The 24,809-nt window shown below is 42.4% G+C and overlaps 1 protein-coding gene across 1 annotated transcript in view; it reads right to left on the bottom strand.

The window, feature by feature from the left end:
• LOC111961715 (tumor necrosis factor receptor superfamily member 10B) overlaps positions 1 to 24,809 on the bottom strand; it is a 34,479-nt gene that overhangs the window by 4,718 nt on the left and 4,952 nt on the right. Inside the window, exons 2-9 of the mRNA XM_023984185.1 lie at positions 8,825 to 8,996; positions 7,519 to 7,650; positions 3,089 to 3,200; positions 2,685 to 2,824; positions 2,322 to 2,411; positions 2,147 to 2,205; positions 906 to 1,211; positions 437 to 473 (exon numbers count right to left, since the gene is read on the bottom strand). Of these exons, the coding sequence (XP_023839953.1) occupies positions 437 to 473; positions 906 to 1,211; positions 2,147 to 2,205; positions 2,322 to 2,411; positions 2,685 to 2,824; positions 3,089 to 3,200; positions 7,519 to 7,650; positions 8,825 to 8,996 (1,048 nt within the window). The remainder of the gene's footprint in view (positions 1 to 436; positions 474 to 905; positions 1,212 to 2,146; positions 2,206 to 2,321; positions 2,412 to 2,684; positions 2,825 to 3,088; positions 3,201 to 7,518; positions 7,651 to 8,824; positions 8,997 to 24,809) is intronic.

The following is a 24,809-nucleotide window of genomic DNA, read 5'->3' as shown; positions in this document are numbered from 1 at the left end:
AATTATTTGTATAAAGACTTACTCATGCGTTCTCCTGTTCTATTGTTTTTTTGTTTTTTTTAAACTTTCTTTCATTGTCTAGCAGCCAAAGGCATTATGCTAGTCATATTAGCAACACATGATACATTTCTAACAGATATTTCCATCTATTTCTATGAGACTGCTTGCATGTGCAGTGCGCATTTTAGAATGGTGTTTTCCAGCAATTGCAATTTGGAACAAATAAATACTAGTTTATCAACATTTTAAGCTAAACATTCTGTTCCATCAGCCTTATTAATTGATACAGCGTATACTTCCACCACACTACTTAAATACGTATCAGTTGGGATTAAGAAGAGAGTATACGCAATGCCCACTGAAAAATCAGTCCACTACACCACTGCCTCCCTACTAGAACCCGGCCCACACTCCAGCTCTGTGCGGGGTCTCTTACCTAGCAGGGGCACCAATCTCTTCTGTAGAGGATCATCCTGAAACACGACAGGAGAAAAAACAAGAGTTAACCACAGTCCTTCTACAGACTACCGGGGACAAAATCCCTTATCTGTTCAGAAATACTGTAAGTAAAATATTATTAGTGTTATGAAAGTCTGCCTTGGTGAAAATTCTCAAACGTGCAATGTGCTATTGTTATTGCACTTCTCAGGATATGTGTCTGCTGCAGGAATGCACAACTCGTCTCCGTGCTCACATGATCTGCTGCTAGCAGGGTATGTTTGGTTTTGTGTCCTAGGCCATACCTATCCTCAGGGTCCCTGTCCCCCAATCCCCCCTGATATCACCCTCCCCCAGCTCACCTCTCTCACAAGGTACCTGTTCTCTTCTAACCTTCTCTGCCCCCATATTCCTCAACATCTCCCTCCCTCCACCGCCCCCCAACCACCTCTCCCTCCTTCTCTCACCCCGGCTGTGGGCTGCAGTCTCTGGGTGGAGGGGCTGTGTCGGGGAGAGCTGCTCGACGAGGCTGCCCCGGCGGTGGGCAAGGCCGACAGACTTGTCTGGGAGGAGCTGGTGGTGTTGGGCAGGCTGTCACCTAGGCCACGGTCCTCGTCCTCCCCCAGGCTCAGGGGAGGGGAGGCCTTGATCAGCCTACCCTGGGTCTCCTGCAGCAAGGGACGTGACTCGGGACGGACCTCCTCTGCTTCTTCCTCCTCCAGGCCGGCGTTCTGGCTGTTTTGTCTCTCCTCTGCTGTGGGTCCACTCTCATCCTAAAAGAGAGAGATTTACATAGAGTGAGAAAGAGAGAGAGAGATCACATTCATATCATACATGTAATCATAATTAGTTGATATGGTTCAGGCCGGTGTGACTAATCTTCTGCCAAGACCAGAAATAGTGAGTGACGCATCACTATGACCTTCGACTGTGTCACTTAGCAGATCAAAGTACACTGAGATATTCTGAGAAGATGCATGAAAACAATTCCCCACCGAAGATTCATATACAGCCAACAGACATATACTGATATACACCAGGGATGGTCAACTGGCGGCCCAGCCCCCCTTTTATAGGCCCGCGGATACATTTTTAGGAACTCAGTCAGGATCTCAACTTACTGTTGAGAGTTATAATGGTAGAATACACAAGGTGCAATTTCAAAATTTGGTTGTGCATCAGCAGTTTTTCTCTTGTTATGTCAGTAATTGGCAGTCACTCAATCAGCCCATGTCAGCTAAAAAGTTTAGTCTAGCCAGGTATCTAAACTTGTAGTAATCATGGTCGAATTAATGACCAGGGGCCCCCATTGATTTTGTTAGTCACTTAGATATGCAAACATTTCTCTCCGCCCCATGGGAAAATTTGTAGAATTGTATGAAATGAGTTGCGAAATCTTCTCTACGCCTCCATGGCAAAATGTGTAGAATTGCAGCAAACTTGCTTTAAAACTGCAACATTTTCTCAACGCATGATATTAACTCTCTGCTGTCAAGAGGGGGGTCACTAAAATGTTGTGCTCACAAGGTAGCGGTGGGGGACACACAACAAAATGTCACATAGGGCCGGATCTGACTACATGTATGTGGGTACGCAGACCCGCGAGCCACTGTCCCCTCATGATGAATTCAGATTTATATCTACACTGATAGATAACATAACCCCAATGACATACTGTAACTAAAGGAATAGAGAGGAGAAAACTTACGATGGGAATCTTCACGATCTCATTGGAGTCACAGCGACTGTCTGAACCTGAGAGACAAACTAAAACACATGGAGAATTAGACAACAACCATATCAGACAACCAATCTGCAGTGTTGTGTCAATATGTATTTCAATACACAGCGAGTGGCAAGGGACATTTGTTTTTGTTACTCACCTGGCTGAAATGTACATGGCTTCTTGATCCAAAGCCACACACCAATCCCAATGGAGAGGAAGAGCAGGAGCAGAATGACCAATGGCGTAGCTTTTGGGGAGGAGAAATGAGGAAACACAACCAATCAGAATCACACCTTAGACTTGATAGAAACTATGCTTATTTTTCACAATAAAACACCCCATAACCTATGACTTCACTAAAGTAGGAATTTGCGCTCCACTAACAAGCGTCATGTTATTTAAGCGGAAAAAATATCAGTGTATCAACTATATACAGTTCATTCTGTTTATTTAATCTGTCATCAATAAAAATAGATTTAGAGCCTATAAAACAGATAGCTATAGGCATATGTAGGCCTACCTATGGTCTTTGGTGAGCTGGGGCTGGGGGTGGGGGTGGGGAGGGTAGGAAGGTGGAGGGTAGGTGAGACGTCCAGTTTCCTACACAAAGTGTTGGAAATGGGGGTGCATTTCTTCACCTCCTCCTCCCCCACTTTACACCTAGGAAGACAAGAAAAAGGAATTAGTATTTTATTTTTGAAGGGGCTAGTGCAGTAGACACTTGGTTAAAAATGACATAATGCTAAACAGATCAATTTGTGCGGTCTTGCCAACTCCTTGACAACTCATGGCAATGACAAGAGAAGTTGGCTATAGAGTAAAAACTGATCTGAGACCAGGCTGCTGTTTAGTAGGCCTACAGGGGTGATTTCTGGACTAAATGCTGGTGGTTTTAGTGTTCTAAATGTTTAGGGTGGCACTCACTTGGTACATCTCTTGCAGACCTCACAGGCCTGCTCTGGCACACAGAAGGTGCCTGCTCGACACTGGCACTGGGTGTCTGTGGTTCTGGTACAGGGTACCGTCTTGCTCTGATCTGAAGAGGGAGAGAAAAAAGAGAGAGAGAGCGAGCGTAATTAAGGGCACATTCGTACATTCACTCTGGCTATCTACTCCAATTTCAGAGCACTCATCTGAGTGTCAGAGCGCAGAATAACTGATGAATTTACGAACGCTCAACACCTGCTGAATATGGCCGGTGTCAGTAAACATCAGCAAAACAGCTTAATTAAATTGTTGCCAGCAGCACAGTTACAGTCACCAACGCTCTGGATAACATGAAAACAGCTTAACCAGAACGCTCGGATCAACCCTACTCCTCGGCCAGAGTGTCCAGTGTGTGCTCTAAACGCTCCAAGAGCGAAGCGCTCTGAATTTACACTCTCTGGTACTCCAAAGTGAATTTACGAACGCACCCTAAGTGATAATGCCCGAGAAGCTGGTGTTTGGAGGATATATTGGCATGGGTGTTGTTAGGGCAAACACCGGCTTCGAGGGCATTATCACTTTTACACAACAGGTTTATACAACATATTCAAATAATGTTTGACATATTTTCATTAACGTTATTTTGATGAATTTATTTGTACTATTTCATAATTCCACAAGATATAGTCCCTACACAAATCTAGGGTTGCTGGAGACGCGACCCAGTCGTTCAGTCTTTTTGTTCAATTCAATTCAATTCAATTCAAGGGGCTTTATTGGCATGGGAAACATGTGTTAACATTGCCAAAGCAAGTGAGGTAGATATTATACAAAAGTGAAATAAACAATACAAATTAACAGTAAACATTACACATACAGAAGTTTCAAAACAATAAAGACATTACAAATGTTATATTATATATATACAGTGTTGTAACAATGTACAAATAGTTAAGGCACACAAGTTAAAATAAATAAGCATAAATATGGGTTGTATTTACAATGGTGTTTGTTCTTCACTGGTTGCCCTTTTCTTGTGGCAACAGGTCACAAATCTTGCTGCTGTGATGGCACACTGTGGAATTTCTCCCAGTAGATATGGGAGTTTATCAAAATTGGATTTGTTTTCAAATTCTTTGTGGATCTGTGTAATCTGAGGGAAATATGTCTCTCTAATATGGTCATACATTGGGCAGGAGGTTAGGAAGTGCAGCTCAGTTTCCACCTCATTTTGTGGGCAGTGTGCACATAGCCTGTCTTCTCTTGAGAGCCATGTCTGCCTACGGCGGCCTTTCTCAATAGCAAGGCTATGCTCACTAAGTCTGTACATAGTCAAAGCTTTCCTTAAGTTTGGGTCAGTCACAGTGGTCAGGTATTCTGCCACTGTGTACTCTCTGTTTAGGGCCAAATAGCATTCTAGTTTGCTCTGTTTTTTTGTTAATTCTTTCCAATGTGTCAAGTAATTATCTTTTTGTTTTCTCATGATTTGGTTGGGTCTAATTGTGCTGTTGCTGTCTCTTATACACATCTAGATGTGTATAAGAGACAGTATGTCTGTAGGTGATGGCTTTGTTATGGAAGGTTTGGGAATCGCTTCCTTTTAGGTGGTTGTAGAATTTAACGGCTCTTTTCTGGATTTTGATAATTAGTGGGTATCGGCCTAATTCTGCTCTGCATGCATTATTTGGTGTTCTACGTTGTACACGGAGGATATTTTTGCAGAATTCTGCATGCAGAGTCTCAATTTGGTGTTTGTCCCATTTTGTGAAATCTTGGTTGGTGAGCGGACCCCAGACCTCACAACCTCTATCTATGGACGCGACCCAGTCGTTCGTTCTAAATGTTCCATTGCCATACTGGCTGGCAACGTTCTTATGCCTTGCCTGCTAGCTAGCCAACTACGGCTAACTTACAGTCATCTCAGAAAGTGCAGCCAGAATAACAGCAAAGTAGCTGTATTTGCATTTGTTTAAGTGACATTTATTTGGATACATCCATAACAATAAGCTGATGAGGCGCGATTTCGCCTGGCATAGAAAATGTGCTCACTCGTCAGAACACTGTCGTTCAGAGGAGCTAGCCAACAACACAACATTTAGCAAATGTCTACTGATAAAAACGAAATGTTAGTCTAAAAGAAATGCTTTATATAGAGGAGATCAAAATTAGAAATTGCTTGGCTGGGCTGATGAGACAATGGATTGCGCAGTCAGATGGAACAGAGTAAATAAGCATTTTAACGTCATAGATTTAGCCATTGGCAATTTGTGGAATAGACACCGGCTGGAATGTGGTTTTAACCAATCAGCATTCAGGATTAGACCCACCCGATTAGACCCACCCACAAGTACTATTATAAACTGTGGTTCAAGCCCTGAATGCTGATTGGGTATGACAAAACATTTATTTTTACAGCTCTAATTACATTGGTAACCAGTTTATAATAGCAATAAGGCACCTCAGGGGTTTGTGGTATATGGCCAATATAGCACGACTAAGTGCTGTATCCAGGCACTCCGCGTTGCGTCGGGCCTAAGAACAGCCCACCCCCACGGGCCTTATTGCTTAAATATACACTACATGACCAAAAGTATGTGGACACTTGGTCGTCAAACATCTCATTCCAAAATGATGGACATTAATATGGAGTTGGTCCTCCCTTTGCTGCTATAACAGCCTCCACTCTTCTGGGAAGGTTTTCCACTAGATGTTGGAACATTGCTCGCAGTTGAAGTTCCAAATCATCCCAAAGGTGTTCGATGGAGTTGCTGTCAGGGCTCCATGCAGGCCAGTCAGGTTCTTCTACACCGATCTCGTAATACCATTTCTGTATGGACCTCGCTTTGTGCACGGGGGCATTGTCATGCTGAAATAGGAAAGGGCCTTCCCCAAACTGTTTCCACAAAGTTGGAAGCACAGAATTGTCTTGAATGTCACTGTATACTGTAGTGTTAAGATTTCCCTTCGCTGGAACTACCCCGAACCACGAAAAACAGCCCCAAACCATTATTCCTCTTCCACCAAACTTTACAGTTGGCACTATGAATTGGGGCAGGGAGCATTCTCCTGGCATCTGCCAAACCCAGATTTGTCCGTCGGACTGCCAGATGGTGAAGCGTGTTTCATCACTCCAGAGAACACGTTTCCACTGCTCCAGAGTCCAATGGCGGCGAGCTTTACACCACTCCAGCCGACAATTGGCATTGCGCATGTTGATCTTTGGCTTGTGTGCGGCTGCTCGGCCATGGAAATCCATTTCATGAAGCTCCCGACAAACAGTTATTGTGATCACGTTGCTTCCAGAGGCAGTTTGGAACTCGGTAGTGAGTGTTGCAACCGAGGACAGATGATTTTTATACGCTACGCACTTCAGCACTTGGTGGTCCTGATCTGTGAGCTTGTGAGGCCTACCACTTTGTGGCTGAGCTGTTGTTGCTCCTAGACGTTTCCACTTCACAATAACAGCACTTACAGTTGACTGGGGGAGCTCTAGCAGGGCAGAAATTTGACAAACTGACTTGTTGGAAAGGTGGCATCCTATGACGGTGCCACGTTGAAAGTCACTGAGCTCTTCGGTAAGGCCATTCTACTGCCAGTATTTGTCTATGGAGATTGCATGGCTGTGTGCTTGATTTTATACACCTGTTAGCAATGGGTGTGGCTGAAATAGCCGAATCCACTAATTTGAAGGGGTGTCCACATATATTTGTATATATATATATATATATTGTATCATACATTCAATAATTTAGGTAACAGTTTATTTTCAGTTCTGTTTCAGATGGTATATATTACTAAGTTATTATTACTAATCTTTCTAATGTTTACTGTGAGATATGTATGTATACTGATGTACATATTAAAGCTCTTTCACAGCACAAAACATGTCCCTTCCCTGTAACAGTTATCTCCTTTCAGTGGGTCAGGCCTTTCACATGGCACAAAGACACACCGAACTCCTTTGCAAGGTAACTTACGCACACACACGACTCTCCTGAGACAGGTAACACACACTCTGCATTGAGTTTGTGTGAAAAAAACGAAGACAGGCACACCCTCGTACGCCATGTAATACCACTGTATCAAATTATCATGGAGCTTTGAGGACAGGGAGAAAGCGACCATGTATTCTTCTGCACTCTCTGGAACAAAAGTCTATCAAGCTAAACTGTGAATGCCCAATACTCCATGAGTAGACTCCCGGAATTGGTGTCTACCTTGGTTAATAGTTTATGAATTGGCAACAGATACAAGAGAGAGACATTGTGGTTAGCTAATAGCTAACTTCATGTGAAATGGAGAGTCTCTTCTTCTAACGACAAACTTGTTGTAAGACAGTTCTTTAAGGACAGCTAAAAGAGGCCAGGTAACAGGTAACTGTTTGTCCTTTTACAGGACTACAAATAAACAGCAGAGGACTTCATTACCCTTGCGGCAGTGCGTGCAGGGCAGGCAGTGGTTCATCCCGTTGGAGTGTTCTGTGTAGGTGTGGCCGTGATGACAGAGCAAGCATCTCCCCTGCTCCATGTCCCGGTCACACGCCCTGCCCACGAACGTACCTGTCCATCAATAAACCCATCAATCAATACAAGTTTTACAAACAGAAATAGTCTGTTATAGCCTGTTTATTTGTTTGATTAATACTTAACAATAACCTTATTGAGGTCAAAATACATATTTAGCCTGAAGCATTTCTTCGAGTAAGACAAAGGGGTGGTGTGCTTGTGTGTGTTGTGATGGTGGTAGAGTATATGCATGTGTGTGTGCTTTTCCTATGTCTAATACTGGAACAGAGACACGTAGCCATGGCATATGCAAACTATATACTACTGCAGTGGTTTTGCGTCTACTTTCTTGGTTGTGATGTAACATTTCCCGCCCCGTTCACGCATGACATGCTTTAGGCACCTGATTATCATGTGTTTAGAGAAAAGACCGATACTATCACACCCAAAAGAGAGAGAGCGATAGAGGGAAGGAGAGAACGTGAGAAATGTACAGAGTAAAAGCTTGAAAAGTTCATTGGCATTCCTGACTAACTAGCTAGATAGAGGCAGCGCAGTCTGTCTCTCTGCCTTTTCCTATCTGACTGACCTAAAAAGGTCCAAATGGGTCTCTGCCTTTTTCTATCTGACTAACCTAAAAAGGTCCAAACGGGTCTCTGCCTTTTCCTATCTGACTGACCTAAAAAGGTCCAAACGGGTCATCTAATTGGAAATAGCAATAGCTTGTTAGCAGTAGCCTGCTAGCAATGGTGCTAGTGTTGCTATAATATCCATGGCTCATTCCACAGCGCTGGCATCAGTAACGCAGTGGTTAGGTTTTAATGGGACTATTTCAACTAGTAACACAACTTTTAAAAGAAACCCTACTCCCTCCCTTAATGTTTACTACTGGGTGTTGTTACAGAGCCTGGGTTGGGTTCCCTGCCGCTAGCTTGGGCATAGGTTCTGTTCTGCTCTGCTATCCTCACATAGTTGGCATGACTCAAATAATGTTAGAGTCAGAGTAATGAGTTCCCTCCTCTCTGGAAGGCCTGTTGATAATGTATCATAAGGACTGGTTCTAGCTTGGGTTCTATGTTTTGTTTATAAAGTGTGATTCTAGTTCTGGTTCCGGGATCAGGTTCTAGTAGCTCTGATTCTGCTGGCCTGTACTGATAGCCTGGCAGTGTATATAACCAAAGTTCTCGCTTGGGTTCTAGATCAGGTTTTGGGCCAGGGTTCTCCTTACCGGCCTGGCAGTTGAGGCAGCAGAGGTCCTGATGGAGGTACTGCTGGTTCTCCAGACAGGTTTTGTGTTGCTGCGTTCGGTTCCTGTCATCGCCGGACCACTGGGCCGCCAACACGCCACTGTGCTCCGCCCCACAGCACGCCAGCCCTGAGCACAGCAGGAACACCACCACCTAGAGGAGGCAGGGATGGATAAAGTTTAATTTACTTATTTAACCTTTAGTTAACCAGGCAAGTCCATTAAGAACACATTCTTATTTACAATGACGACCTGGAAAGGGCAGTGCAGCAAGAGAGAGAGTGAGAGAAAGAGTGGGAAAGAGAGAGAGATTGCTCCCATTCATATCATACAGGAGGGAGAGGTTCACATTACCAGTCTATATAAACACTCACTCGCCCACCCGCATGGGAGCGGGGAGAGAAGAGAGTTTATATTCTCATAAGAAACCGTGTGTGAGCAATCTGGGTCCTAATATGAACCACCTGATCTGAACATCTGCAGAGGAAAGCCAATTAGGAGAGCAGGCTGGAGTTAGAAAACAACCTAACATGTGTATGTATGCAGAGTTTACACCATATACTGATGTTAAATGTTGAATTAAGGCCATTCAATACAGTTGTTGAAGTAGGATTCTAGGCATGTTGAATGGCCAGGTCACGTGGCATCACTGTTCTGGGGTTCAGAGAAGATCCCAGAGATAAAAACATAAAAGTTCAAAACAGATTTTTTTTTTTTTTTTTATGTGGTGGAGTGCAATACCATTCTATTCAATAATATCGGATTTTAAACCAGCAAAAATATAAATATGTATACTGTGCATAGATTTTTTAAAATTACACATACACAGACAGACACTTCAAGAATAGAATACAGCGGAGCACTTTAGTGTGGCCCAAAGGCACCGGTGTTTGTTCACACGCCTTTTCACCTTGTCACTGTGAGAAGGTCCTATTCACCGGCAAACAACACACTTTAGTACCTCTACATCAAATGACCCACATTCTTAAAACCCCAGCGCTTTGACTGGGCCGACATGCGACACCACCACGAAGCCCCTTGGAAGCAATGCGACACCTCCTCGTGTAAATGAGCGGCCTAGTTTTGGTAGGTTTTGTCTCTCTCTCGTAGACCCCACCGTGCCCCACCACCCCCATAACTGGCACACAGCGCTCAGTTCAATCTAACCCACCGCTCAGTTCAATCTAACCCACAATATTTACACAATAGCTCTTTTATTTTTCCCATGGTCAAATAACATAACGTATTGAAATCACAGATTTCTGGTACAAAGACAGTGGATGAACATAGCGACTACTCAAATGGTGGGTTACATGGAATTCCTGGGAAACCAGTGGAGTTGACTCCTGACAGACTGCAGTTGACTTGTGTAAGACTACAGTAGAGTTGACTCCTTACAGACTGAAGTTGACTCCTGACAAACAGACTTGACTCCTGAGTCTAAGCTCCTGTCGTTCCTCACTTGGATCTGTGGAAGGCGGCCATGCCTTGTTGTTCACAAGGAGTTTCCTGGCCGGTGCAGCGCTGCTGTGCACCCGCCGAGCCTTTTGCTGGCTCTCTCCTTCTCCCCCCTCCCACCCCCTCTCCCCGCTCTCTCTGCTCAAGTCAGACTTTCCACAGACACGGGGAGGCAGAGCGAAGGGGCCGACGACCAGGAGAGCACTCACAATCACACCATTTAGCTTTATCCAAACATAGTGAGAGAGAAGAGGCAAAGAGAGGGGGGAGTGAGAGAAAGAGGGGGCAGAAAGAGAGAATGACAGAGAAGGGGGCGAGAGGAAAAGATAGAGGGGTTAACAGCTTGTGAGATTGTACAGAGGGAGTTAAAGAGTTGAATGTGTGACTGTGAGGGAGGGGAGAGGGGGGAAAGCAAAGGACTGAGGCCGTGTGAAAAAGAAGGAGAAGGGGAAAACGACAGCATGCATGTGTGCATTTTGCATTTGTGAAAGAGGGAAAGATAGAAAAAGGAGAAAAGCACAACCAGGGAAGAGGGAGGAGAGATTGAGCCGTGCATTGGAAGCACACTATAGACAAGAGAAGTAGTGAAACCATGACGAATACCACAAACAGTAATCAGGCTTGCTTAGCCATGTAACCATGGTTATGTTCCCAATCAAAAGCCTGAAGGGTATACTACAAAGCCGGATCAATGAGTTAGCCCTCTAACTTTGATAAACAAGCAGAAATAACTCGATTTTTTGGTTAATTAAGAAAGCTAAACTTTTTGGTTGTTGAGTCATTTAGACCACGCCCATTTCAAGCTTATCCCCCCAGAAATGTTATTTCAGAATTTTTAGGCAAGTTAGATAGCCAACTCCTTGATCCAACTTTAGTAGTATACCCCTCAGGTGGCTACTGGAAAATACACACACACACACACACACACACACACACACACACACACACACACACACACACACACACACACACACACACACACACACACACACACACACACACACACACACACACACACACACACACACACACACACGAAGGGCTGCTGAGCAGTGACATAACATCCTGTCTGAGTGCATTCCTGGGCCTGTGGATCACTAGATTCCTCCATGCAGCAGCCATCCCAACCTCACAGACAAACCTGTTCTTGTCTCAGCAGTTTACAGGCGCCCCAAAGAGGAAAAAGGTCACTTTATGGGGAGGAGGAATATCTAACAATGGAATTTTCCCATTGAGCCATGGCCATTAAAAAGTTTCCCATTGAGCCATGGCCATTAAAAAGAGAGAGTTTCTTGTGTGACTGAGGTTTGCTCAAGTGTTTGAATTGGGGAAAAACTCTGTCTATTCTGCTAAATGACTTCCATATTGTACAGTAAGTTCTTGGTATGAAACGGAGTAGTAGACATACATATTATTCAGTATTGAGTTCTAAATGCAGACAATTTAAATTATGCCTCAGAACCTGATCGACCAACATTACAGCTACCTGTACACTTGACTACAGGCCTTACCACTTTTCACACACCTTTTGTGTACCTGCCTGCACTTTCATGTCACACTGGTTATTTCCTTGTAGTTACTAGGGCTGGGCGTTAACCAGATTTTCATATCATCATACCGCCCTTCTCTCATTCCGGGATTTACGGTATTACCGGTTTAGTACACAAGGGGTGCCCAAAAAATCCCACAAAAAAGCCCATTGGGCATCTATTAAATAAAGGTAAAATAAATATTACCAAAATGCTAATTCTGTGCTTCAGTTGCACTTTTCCACACGGAGGAGAATTAACAAACGGGGCATTCTATCAGCAGACAGCGCTACTTTTCTCCAGTACCTTTCGGTGTAGCCTACTTTTCTCCAGTACCTTTCGGTGTAGCCTACTTTTCTCCAGTACCTTTCGGTGTAGCCTACTTTTCTCCAGTACCTTTCGGTGTAGCCTACTTTTCTCCAGTACCTTTCGGTGTAGCCTACTTTTCTCCAGTACCTTTCGGTGTAGCCTACTTTTCTCAGGTAAAATGCAATATTAACTTTAAGCAAAACATTAGGAAATGTAGCTGGCTTTCTATGATGAATATTAGACATATAATGGCCATGCATCGTTTTTTTACAAAAAATAGCGTTGCACTTCTGTTGTCATCTGATGAAAATGAAGCTATTTTCTGCCAAATGTGCACTAATGTATTTTCTGTGAAGGAAAACTATAGTTGCATGACCCTAATCACTCTATTGAAGCAAAAAACACTGTTGACTTTCAATATAAAACACGACCCCTGTTAATACACAGCTGGACTCCACTGCTCCTGCTTTCTCCGTTCCGCTATCTACAAACAAACACGTGACTGGCTCAACTGTTCTGGGGAACGATGGTAAGCTTCATAATGTACAATAATGTGACAGGTAAATTGAAGAACGCAATCAGCTTTATCTCCTAACGTATTGCACAAGTTGACTGCAGGTATTTACTTAAAAAGTAGCTACAAATATGAAAATGTATTGAAAATATTTCAAGAAATCATTTTAAATGGTATTGGCCTGATTATGTAAACACTGGGCAGTACATGCATGCACAGACACACAGACACACAGACACACAGACACACAGACACACACACGATTGGTTAACTATTCTTGTGGGGACCAAACAATTAATTCCCATTCAAAATTCTATTTTCCATAACCCCAGATCCCTAACTCTAACCCTATACCCTAAGCTTAAAATAACCTTTTTCTTTGTGGGGACCACTGAAATGTCCCCACTTGTCCGAATTTTCCTTGTTTTACTATCCTTGAGAGCGCTTCTGGTCCCCACAAGGATAGTAAAACCAAACACACGCTTGCGTGCGCACACACATGCGCGCACACACACTGAGACAAACACACACACTCTTAGACCAGCCACAATGTGGTAGAGTTTCATAAGGAAGAGGACCGGAGTGGCCACCTTAACCTCAGTGCTGAAAAAGAGCCCTCCAAGTCCTAAAGCCACAATCCCTTGTCTCTGGCAGCCCACCAATACTAAATACTCAAGTGTAGTACAGTACAGCAGACATCCTGGCCTGGACATGGCAGAGAGAGAGAGGCAAAGAGAGAAACAGAGAAAGATAGAGAGAGAGAAAGAAAGAGAGCGAGAGAAAGAGAAAAAGAGAGAGAGCGAAAGAAAGAGAGAGCGAGAGAGAGAGAATGAATGGACTGCAGCCTTTGTGAGCCTCACTGTCCCCCAGTCCGGTGGCAGTTACTCTCATCCAGTTCCTGTCATTGCCAGGGGTACTTCCAAATTGCCCTGGAACACTCGACATATGCCACTGTGTACACTGAAGTTGTATTTATTACTGAATGACAGGACCCCCTTTCAGCTGAGCAGGTTATCAATGTGGCATTTAGAGGGTTTTATTCCGCTCCTGTGGGTCGTACAGTGAGCCTCATTATCTCAGGAGAGTGGGGGGTGGGAAACACACACACACACACACAGCAGAGGGGTCAAGTCAGAATGTACTTTATTTGATATAAAACAGATGATTTCAATCAGAGCCATATCTGATAAGGAGCAGCAGGCTGTACCTCATTACACCCCTGGGGAGTGGGACCCTGACCCTCGTCTGTATCCCGATCATGCCTTTCCCATTAGCCACTCATCCATTATCTGGGAGGGAAATACGTGTTAGTGGGGATACTGTACACCCATCCGTTCAGATTAACTGGACAGGCGGATGAAGAAAACAGGCCCTGATATGGAGGTTCAGATTAGTGAAGGAAAGTACTGCTAAGAAGAAGGTAGGCTGAGATAGAAACACTGAGTGCAGAGACACTTAAGGGGTTAGTTCACGCCAAAATCACAGTTTGACAGATGTTTTGAAATTGAAAAAGTTGATGTTAAGTAGTTTATTGTGGGTCAATTGCTTATACTAACTATATTAGGTCAGTTTTACAACTTCCTGAGGAACTACAGTGCCTTTAGAATGTGTTCACACCCCTTGACTTCTTCCACATTTTGTTGTGTTACAAGGTGGGATTAAAATGGATTTAATTCTCATTTTTGTCAACGATCTGCACAAAATACTCTGTAATGTCAAAGTTGACGAAGAATTCTAACATTTGTAAAAATATATATGTAAAATAAAACTAATATATATTGATTACATAGTATTCAATCCCCTGAGTCAATACATGTTAGAATCACAGTTTGTAAGCAATTACAGCTGTGAGTCTTTCTGGGTAAGTCTCTAAGAGCTTTGCATACCTGAACTGTAAAATATTTGCACATTATTATTTTGAAAATTCTTCAAACTCTGTCATGTTGGTTGTCGATCATTGAGACACAGCTATTTTCAAGTCTTGGCATAGATTTTCAAGCTGATTTAAGTCAAAACTGTAAGTAGGCCACTCAAGAACATTCAATGTTGTCTTGGTAAGCAAATCCAGTGTATATTTGGCCTTTTGTTTTCCTCTAGGATTTTGTCTGTGTTAGTCCTATTCCATTTATTTTTATCCTGAAAAACTCCCTAGTCCTTGCTGATGACAAGCATACCCATAACACGATGCAGCCACCACCATGCTTGAAAATATGAAGAGTGGTACTCAGTGATTTGTTGTGTTGGATTTGCCCCTCAGGACATAAAGTTAATTTCTTTGCCATAAAGTTAATTTCTTTGCCACATTTTTAGCACTTTTACTTTAGTGCATTATTGCAAACAGGATCCATGTTGTGGAATATCTTTATTCTGTACAGGCTTCCTTCTTTTCACTCTGTCATTTAGGTTAGTATTGTTGAGTAACTACAATGTTGTTGATCCATCCTCAGTTTTCTCCTATCACAGCCATTAAACTCTGTAACTGTTTTAATGTCACCACTGGCCTCATGGTGAAATCCCTGAGCAGTTTCCTTCCTCTCCGGCAACTGAGTTAGGAACAACGCCTGTTTCTTTGTAGCGATTGGGTGGACACACCCTCCAAAGTGTAATTAATAACTTCACCATGCTCTGCTTTATTATTTATTTTTACCTATCTACCAATAGGTGCCCTTCTTTGCAAGGCATTGGAAAATCTCCCTGGTCTTTGTGGTTCAGTCTGTGTCTGACATTCACTGCTCGACTGAGGGACCTTACAGATGTGTGGGGTACAGAGATGAGGTAGTCATTCAGTTCTCTCAATCTCTTCATTCAAAGACTCAATCATGGACACTTTTACAGACAGTTGTGGCTGCTTTGCGTGATGTATTGTTGTCTCTACCTTCTTGACCTTTGTGCTGTTGTCTGTGCCCAATAATGTTTGTACCATGTTTTGTGCTGCTRCCATGTTATGTTGCTACCATGCTGTGTTSTCATGTGTTGCTGCCTTGCTATGTTGTTGTCTTAGGTCTCTCTTTATGTAGTGTTGTCTMTCTTGTCGTGATGTGTGTTTTGTCCTATATTTATCAGGAATCAAGGTAAGACCCTGGTGCAGACTGTCGAGGTAACAATGTYTATTGTCGCAACAGGGTCAGGCAAAGACAGGTCAAGGCAGGCAGGGGTCGAAGATCCAGGGTAAGGCAAAGGTAYAGGACGGCAGGCGGACTCAGGGTCARGGACAGGCAGAGTTCAGTAATCCAGAGGTGGAGCAACGGTATAAGACGGCAGGCAGACTCAGGGCCAGGGACAGGCAGAGTTCAGGCGGGCGGGTACAGGGTCAGGACAAGCAGAGGTCAAAAACCAGGGGGATGAGGTCAAAAACCAGGGGGATGAGGAAAGAGAGGCTGGGAAACAATAGGAGCTGACAGAAAAACGCTGGTTAGCTTGAACGAAAAAGACGAACTGGCAACAAACAGACAGAGAACACATGTATAAATACACAGGGGATAATTGGGAAGAGGGGCAACACCTGGAGTGGGGTAGAGACAAGCACAAGGATAGGAGAAACTGATCAAGGCTTGACAATATTTATTTATTATGGAATTTTAATCCCAGCCCCCGTCCCCGCAGGAGGCCTTTTGCCTTTTGGTAGGCCGTCACTGTAAATAAAAACGTGTTCTTATCTGACTTGCCTAGTTAAATAAAGGTTAAATAAAACCATGTTAAACTATGTTAAACACTATTATTGCACACAGAGTGAGTCCATTCAACTTATTATGTGACTTATTAAGCAAATTTTTACTCCTGAATTTACACATGTAAAGTGTTAGTCCCATGTTTCATGAGCTGAAATAAAAGATCCCAGAAATTGTCCATATGCACAAAAAGCTTATTTCTCTCAAATGCTGTGAACAAATTTGTTTACATCCCTGTTAGTGAGCATTTATACTTTCCCAAGATAATCCATCCACCTGACAGGTGTGGCATATCAAGAAGCTGATTGAACAACATGATCATTACACAAGTGCACCTTGTGCTGGGGGCAATAAAAAGGCCACTATAAAATGTGCAGTTTTGTCACACAACACAATGCCACAGATGTCTCAAGTTGAGGGAGCGTGCAATTGGCATGCCGACTGCATGAATGTCCACCAGAGAAGTTACCAGAGAATTTTATGTTAATTTCTCTATTATAGGCCGCCTCCAACGTCGTTTTAGAGAATTTGGCAGTATGTCCAATCGGCCTTAAAACTGCAGACCATGTGTAACCATGCCAGCACAGGAACACAAGCATTTCGCTACACCAGCAACAACATCTGCTAAATATGTGTATGCGACCAATAGAATTAGATTTGATTAGAAAATTCTGGGAGGTGAAAATGTCCCAGTTCTTCAATGGCCTGCATACTCACCAGACATGTCACCCATTGAGCATGTTTGGGATGCTCTGGATCGACGTGTTTCAGTTCCCGCCACTATCCAGCAACTTCACACAGCCATTGAAGGGGAGTGGGACATTACAAAGGCCACAATCAACAGCCTGATCAACTCTATGTAAAGGAGTTGCGCTGCATGAGGCAAATGGTGGTCACACCAGATAATGACTGGTTTTCTGATCCACACCCCTACTTATTTTTTTATGTATCTGTGACCAACAGATTCATATCTTTATTCCCAGTCAGGTGAAATCCACAGATTAGGGCGTAATTATTTATTTCAATTGACTGATTTCCTTATATGAACTGTAACTCAGTCAAATCATTAAAATTGTTGCATGTTGCGTTTATATTTTTGTTCAGTGTATTTACGCTTGCCATAACAAAGGGGTTGAATACTTATTGACTCAAGACATTTCAGCTTTTCATTTTTAATTCATTTGTACACATAAAAAAAACATAATTCCACTTTGACATAATGGGGTATTGCTGTGTGTAGATCATTGACACAAAATCTCAATTTAATCCATTTTAAATTCAGGCTGTAACACAACAAAATGCAGATTAAGTCACGGGATGTGAATACATTCTGAAGGCACTGTATATTACAGGTCGAAGTCGTCACTCGAGGCAACATTCAAGTATTACTCATCTCACTCACTCACTAAGAGATTCCAAAGTACCTGACTCAGAACAAGACACATTGTGGTTTGCATCTTGATTTACTGAAAGCCCAAAACTGAAAGGCAACTTGTACTTGTTTTTTGTTTTAGGTTTTCAGTTTGACTGTTATTCAAGATACAAACCACAACTTATCTAGTTTTTAGTCTGTTCAGACTCTTGCACTCTTTTCTTTCCTACCGGTATAACCATGTAAATAATAGGTAACCTTCAATACCATTAGTAAAAACACTGCCCTGTAGCCAAATGTACAATACTGTATATCATTACATGTCTAACTGATAGTGTGCACCCATATACTAGCAACATTCCTCATGGCAGTGTATCATTTTGAAATGCATCCTTTGATGTTTTGATGACACACCACTCTTTTAGTTTACTTTCTCTCCCTCTTTACATCTGGAAATTTCTAAATGAAAGTGTGTTAAATTGACTCACATTACTCTTGAGTAAGCCCAAATTAGATACTTGACCATTCAAACCCACATAGATAACCCTGACAAGATGCTGAAGAACTCTTCTTCTACTTGAGAGATAAATCCAGAATATCTTTTGAAGCTGGGAGGAGAAGACATGCTCTAGTTATATGTCTTTCAGTAATAAACCAGAGTGACATACTGTATACGTACTTCTTCTGTGGTAGGGGTCTGGGGTATGGTACATCACAGCTTGTACCATTACCAACAAGTCACTCACCCACCACAGCTGCATTCTTTATCAGACACTATCGCATACCATTACGATATTTGTTGGGGGTAAGAGTGTGTGGCTTTATGTTATATACTGCACAGACAAATACAGTGCAGTACATAAAGCCCCTCAAAAACACCAATAACCACAAAACACATAAGCATGCACAGTCGCACAAACACACACATGATGTAAACACATACACGACACGATGCCACCAAAATTCAATGCCACACATACAGTATCAACCATCAGACGCGCATGCAGACACACAGACACAGCGTATCAGTAGGGAGCATGTGAAACGGTGCGTCCCCCTCCTCCCAGGGTGTACAGGAAGGCCCAGACAATGCCGAGGCTTCATGCCGGGTTCAGCTCCACACTGCACTCTCTCTCTCTCTCTCTCTCAATGGCTAGTCCTAGTCCTCCTAGTCCAAGCCTGGCCCGGGCCGAGAGCCACTAGGTCGTATCCGCTCTGGCAGTTATTTTTAACTCAAGGAAGCCACAGCTCCAAGACACACACACTCAGTTTCCTCATCGGAGTAGGGTTCACTGATTACTGTGCCATAGCACAGCGTGTGTACTGTACGTGTGTGTGTGTCTGTGACACTGGGTTACAGTGTGTGACAGGTTAGGTTAGTTGACTTTTACCTTCGTACAAAAGGTAGACAACAACCTTTGTGAATTTCCTGCTCAAAGTCAAACAGTTGTGGTTGCTAACACAACTGACAATGATGCCCTGAGTGACCACAATACATCTGACTTAGTGCCTTGATGAAGTGTGAGAAAGAAGTGGGCTGAAATATCTAAGAGCTGTGGTAAAGAGTCAAACCAGTGTCCTTTAGTTAACGACTCTTTATGTTTCAACACATCCAGTGTGCGTACCAGTATGTGCATGCATGTGTGTGGTGGGAGTTGGGGGCAAGGGGGAATTCTGTGAGGTTTATTGTTGCGTAGCTTTACACAAAAACATTGACCTGAAAAGGTCCTTTCAAAATCACCCTCTTGTTGAGTAGGAGTTTGACCTAGGGCTGGGTGATATGTTGAATGTATTTGCACGATTTTCCAAATGCCTGTGTCGCAAGAATCTAGGTTTTGTAATTTGTACTTTTTATGAGCGTTTATGTCCGTTTGTGCTCATATTGTATTTTTGGTCTAGTCTCCTTCGATCCTCTGTGCTGTGTGCACCTCCACATTCACACCAGATATCTGTATACAGTTGAAGTCCGAAGTTTACATACACTTAGGTTGGAGTCATTAAAACTCGTTTTTCAACCACTCCACAAATTTCTTGTTAACAAACTATAGTTTTGGCAAGTCGGTTAGGACATCTACTTTGTGCATGACACAAGTCATTTTTCCAACAATTGTTTACAGACAGATTATTTCACTGTATCACAATTCAAGAAAGGTCAGAAGTTTACATACACTAAGTTGACTGTGCCTTTAAACAGCTTGGCAAATTCCAGAAAATGATGTAATGGCTTTAGAAGCTTCTGATAGGCTAATTGACATAATTTGAGTTAATTGGAGGTGTACCTGTGGATGTATTTCAAGGCCTACCTTCAAACTCAGTGCCTCTTTGCTTGACATCATGGGAAAATCTAAAGAAATCAGCCAAGACTGAATTTTTTTTGTGGAACTCCACAAGGCTGGTTCATCCTTGGGAGAAATTTCCAAACGCCTGAAGGTACCATGTTCATCTATACAAACAATAGTACCCAAGTATAAACACCATGGGACCACGCAGCCGTCATACCGCTCAGGAAGGAGACGCGTTCTGTCTCCTAGAGATGAACGTACTTTGGTGCGAAAAGTGCAAATCAATCCCAGAACAACAGCAAAGGACCTTGTGAAGACGCTGGAGGAAACAGGTACAAAAGTATCTATAGCCACAGTAAAACGAGTCCTATATTGACATAACCTGAAAGGCCGCTCAGCAAGGAAGAAGCCACTGCTCCAAAACCGCCATAAAAAAGACAGACTACGGTTTGCAACTGCACATGGGGACAAAGATCATACTTTTTGGAGAAATGTCCTCTGGTCTGATGAAACAAAAATAGAACTGTTTGGTCATAATGACCATCGTTATGTTTGGAGGAAAAAGGGGGAGGCTTGCAAGCCGAAGAACACCATCCCAACCGGGAAGCACGGGGGTGGCAGCATCATGTTGTGGGGGTGCTTTGCTGCAGGAGGGACTGGTGCACTTCACAAAATAGATGGCATCATGAGGTAGGAAAATGATGTGGATATATTGAAGCAACATCTCAAGACATCCGTCAGGAAGTTAAAGCTTGGTCGCAAATGGGTCTTCCAAATGAACAATGACCCCAAGCATACTTCCAAAGTTGTGGCAAAATGGCTTAAGGACAACAAAGTCAAGGTATTGGAGTGGCCATCACAAAGCCCGACCTCAATCCCATTGAACATTTGTGGGGAGAACTGAAAAAGCGTGTGCGAGCAACGAGGCCTACAAACCTGACCCAGTTACACCAGCTCTGTCAGGAGGAATGGGCCAAAATTCACCCAACTTATTGTGGGAAGCTTGTGGAAGGCTACCCAAAACATTTGACCCAAGTTAAACAAGGGAATGCTACCAAATACTAATTGAGTGTATGTAAACTTCTGACCCACTGGGAATGTGATGAAAGAAATCAAAGCTGAAATAAATCATATAAATATATAAATATTTATATATATTAGAAATATAAATAAACTATTATTCTGACATTTCACATTCTTACAATAAAGTGGTGATCCTAACTGACCTAACACAGGGACTTTTTACTAGGATTAAATGTCAGGAATTGTGAAAAACTGAGTTTAAATATATTTGGCTAAGATGTATGTAAACTTCCGACTTCAACTGTATAATGACGAGATGCCCATCTCTGGCCTAACAATGGAAGTCGTTGTACCAAAGGCGGGAAAAAATAAGCCCATAGGTCCTAAATAAGCCCATAGAAACGCAATGGACTTATTTTGGATAGATTTTAGCGAGAGTGAAACCTTCCTTCGCCTCTTCCTCTATGGTTTACACACACACACCAAGCCCCCCCCCCCTGCCTCTTACGTCAACAAAGTTGAAAGATCACATCTTCCTCTCTGACAAGCGGTTTCAACTCGCTATTTGCATTTGAGGTTTGGTCCAACAGAAATCGGTCCTATGGACACCGAAACACACTGAGAAATGATTTTACTGTAAGAGGATGTTCACTTTTCTAACGAGACCCTTTTACATCTCAACTACTCAAATTTAGTGCAGAGCATACACTACTAAAATGAGAGTATCAATGAACATTGATTCTGGAAAATGAATGCTCAGTTTGCACGGCATTGGGGTATCATGTACCACTAGCAGCATTTTTGCCAAATACTGTTATACTAGCTGTCTAGTCTGTGTTTAATAAATGTGCAATACGCATAAAACACAATTCTAAAAAGGAATTGGCAACTCCTTCTCATTCTGAGAAATAAGGTAGGCCACTTGATTTCAACATCAAGGCAAGGTTGGCTACTTTGAAGAATCTAAAATAGAAAATATAGTTCGATTTTTTTTAACACTTGTTTGGTTACTACATGATTCCATGTGTGTTATTTAATAGTGGATGTCTTCACAATTATTCTCCAATGTAGATAATAGGAAAAAATTAAGAAAAACCTTTGAATGAGTAGGTGTGTCCAAACTTTTGACTGATACTGTATATATTGTGAACAAAAAAATAGAGATATAAATTTTTGTCCGTATTGCCCAGCCTTAGTTTTACCTTCTGTGAAACTAGCTTCACGGTAACACTGTAGATACCCAACTTAATGCCACCTAATAGCTTGAGTGTAACATTTTGTTATTTTTCGAGCAGAGTTAAGTTCATTTCAACCCATGTATTGAATTTGACCAAGTTAGAAAGGAATGACACAGCTATTGGTAGGCTGTTGGAGTGTGGAGCGAGATAGAGAGAAGGGAAGACGGAGAGAAACAGATCTCTTTAGAGAGTCCATTACCTTGTTCCAAAGACAATCACATTAGTGCCATAACAGGGTGTCTCCAAATAAAAAGCTCTTTGAAGCCACTGGATAGTTTATAGTCTTATCCATAAAAATTCAGACTGTGTGTCTGGTCCAATAGGGCCTAAGTGACCATCTCAACGTGTGATTTATGTCTTTGTAAACACTATCCCACCCTATGGACAAAGGTTGGGGCGCGTTTAACATCCTCTGAACATTTTTGCGTTATTTGGTATAAGATCTGAGAGGGAAAAATACATAGAGGACTTGGCAGGGTTGTGAGACACCTTTGAGGCAGTTCGAACTCAAATTTCAAACAGAAGTGTGGCAACTGTCAATGATAGGACATGCCATCCTAGGTAGTGTTTCTGGATGTCTGTGTTCAGACTGGTGATAATTCAGACATCAAACTGTCTGACTTTTCTTGAATGCACTTTAGTTGAACTAGTAGTCAATGAAATGCATTATTTTCACAGTAAATCACTGAGCTATAGGAGGTTAATGAATCTCAAAGAAACAACCATGTAGTTAATGTTATTATTATCTAGTTACCATTTTCCTAAGTAATTTCTTAGTAAATACCTAGTAACTGATGTACCATGAAATAAAGTACAAGGTTCACTATCTGTGTTCCATGAGTAAGAGGTAATCCTGACAGAATTGCTGGATAACAACTGCATCAAACAGATAGGTCTAGGTCTCATAATGAACACTAATGTGACAGAGCTACACATCAATCTAACATCAATAACAGTTAATAATAGTGAAGGCACCAATTTGAGAATGTTAGAGCAACTTCAACTATATCAAACATGTCTTGGCATGTTCCTCAGGTTAAGTCATAAATGCCAGCTATGTCAGGTGACACTCTTGCAGTCTGTCTCTCTGTCTGTCTGTCTACAGTGGCTACAGTAAACAGAAAACTGAGTTATGCATAAGGTGTTGGCAACAGGTGTATTTCCAGATGAACTTGGTCAACACATGACGTCATATTACATTTTAAACAGGTAAACGAGTTTTGGTCATGCGCTGTAAGTGGTTAAGATATTTGACTGTATGTCTGGAATGAATGAGTAGTTAATAGAGGAACACGTCACCTTCACTAGTCCTTATCAACCCTTTTCACTGAGGACATTACAGTAACAGGTGTGATTCAAAGATGTACATTGAATGTCTATTCAATGACCTACATTTTAAAAACCGCCACTCTGTTTGTTCTGGTCCTTGGTGATAAAAATGATAGAGTGAAAAATGTTAACACGATCACACCTTCCCACCACATCCTTCCTTTTACGTTTTGAGGTTTGATATGAACTCTGAGAACCGATCAGTCAGACCTGTGAGTGAGTGTAACCACCACACTGACAACCTGCCCTCTGATTAAAAGTCTTGCACTGGGGTTGCATCATACTGTAGGCTGTAGTCTGCATGTGACTTCTCTACTCTATCAACGCCAGTGCTTGCAATGGAATGTAAGAGGTGCCAGCCTGGTACTCTTTCCTTTCACTGTTCCATGGTTTGTATCTTTGAGACAGTATTATAAAAGACAATATCATATAAGAGACATATTCTAAAGTTGTATAATTTTAGACTAGGCCTATATGTTTGCTATGTGACTTATAATTGTGAACCATACATAGCATGAAGTAGCTTTGGTGACAAATAGTGGATCCTATCCTTAGTCACACTGTTGAACTTGTACTTCTACTAATATAGAAGCAGTAGGCCTATAAATAGGCCTCCCTGATGGTTGTCTTTTCCTTCATTGCCCATAGAGATAGAGAGTGATTTCCTGTGTGAACCCACACCCAGTAGTAAAGTAAACCAAACCACAGATAACATTTAGTGTAAATGAGTGCGGGCTGGGCATGACTAGATTGATGCCCCTAATAATCTGTAAATCTGTGTATTTTCTACACGGGAAGTTTACTGAAGAGACAGGCAAGTACACTGCAGTCATTTGCAATGGAGTCGAGGGAGGACCATTGGGGGGGTTGAGCGTCCGCTTGATCAGGGGGGTTGAAAGTCTGCTCGCGGTCCCTTAGCAACAAGCATTGACTGGCGAGAAGACTTCAGAAGTTTCTGTCGTTTACAGAAGAGATAAACAATGACATCGCCACTCCAGAGAGAGAAGCAATTTGGTCTAAGTAGCGGAAAAATGCATGACTTCAAACTTGGATGTGATGATTAGGTTACTCTGTCCAAAACAACCTCGGATGCTAGATTGTACACAGCAAATTGTCCAGTGTTACCTAGTGTTGATTTTCAGTGTAACATTTCTTTCTTTTTATTTATTTTATTTTTTACCCCCTTTTTCTCCCCAATTTCGTGATATCCAATTGCGATCTTGCCTCATCGCTGCAACTCCCCAA

The sequence above is a fragment of the Salvelinus sp. IW2-2015 genome, linkage group LG4q.1:29 (genome assembly GCF_002910315.2).
Source record: "Salvelinus sp. IW2-2015 linkage group LG4q.1:29, ASM291031v2, whole genome shotgun sequence".
Lineage (NCBI taxonomy): Eukaryota > Metazoa > Chordata > Actinopteri > Salmoniformes > Salmonidae > Salvelinus > Salvelinus sp. IW2-2015.
This window is presented reverse-complemented; position numbering and strand designations above follow the sequence as displayed.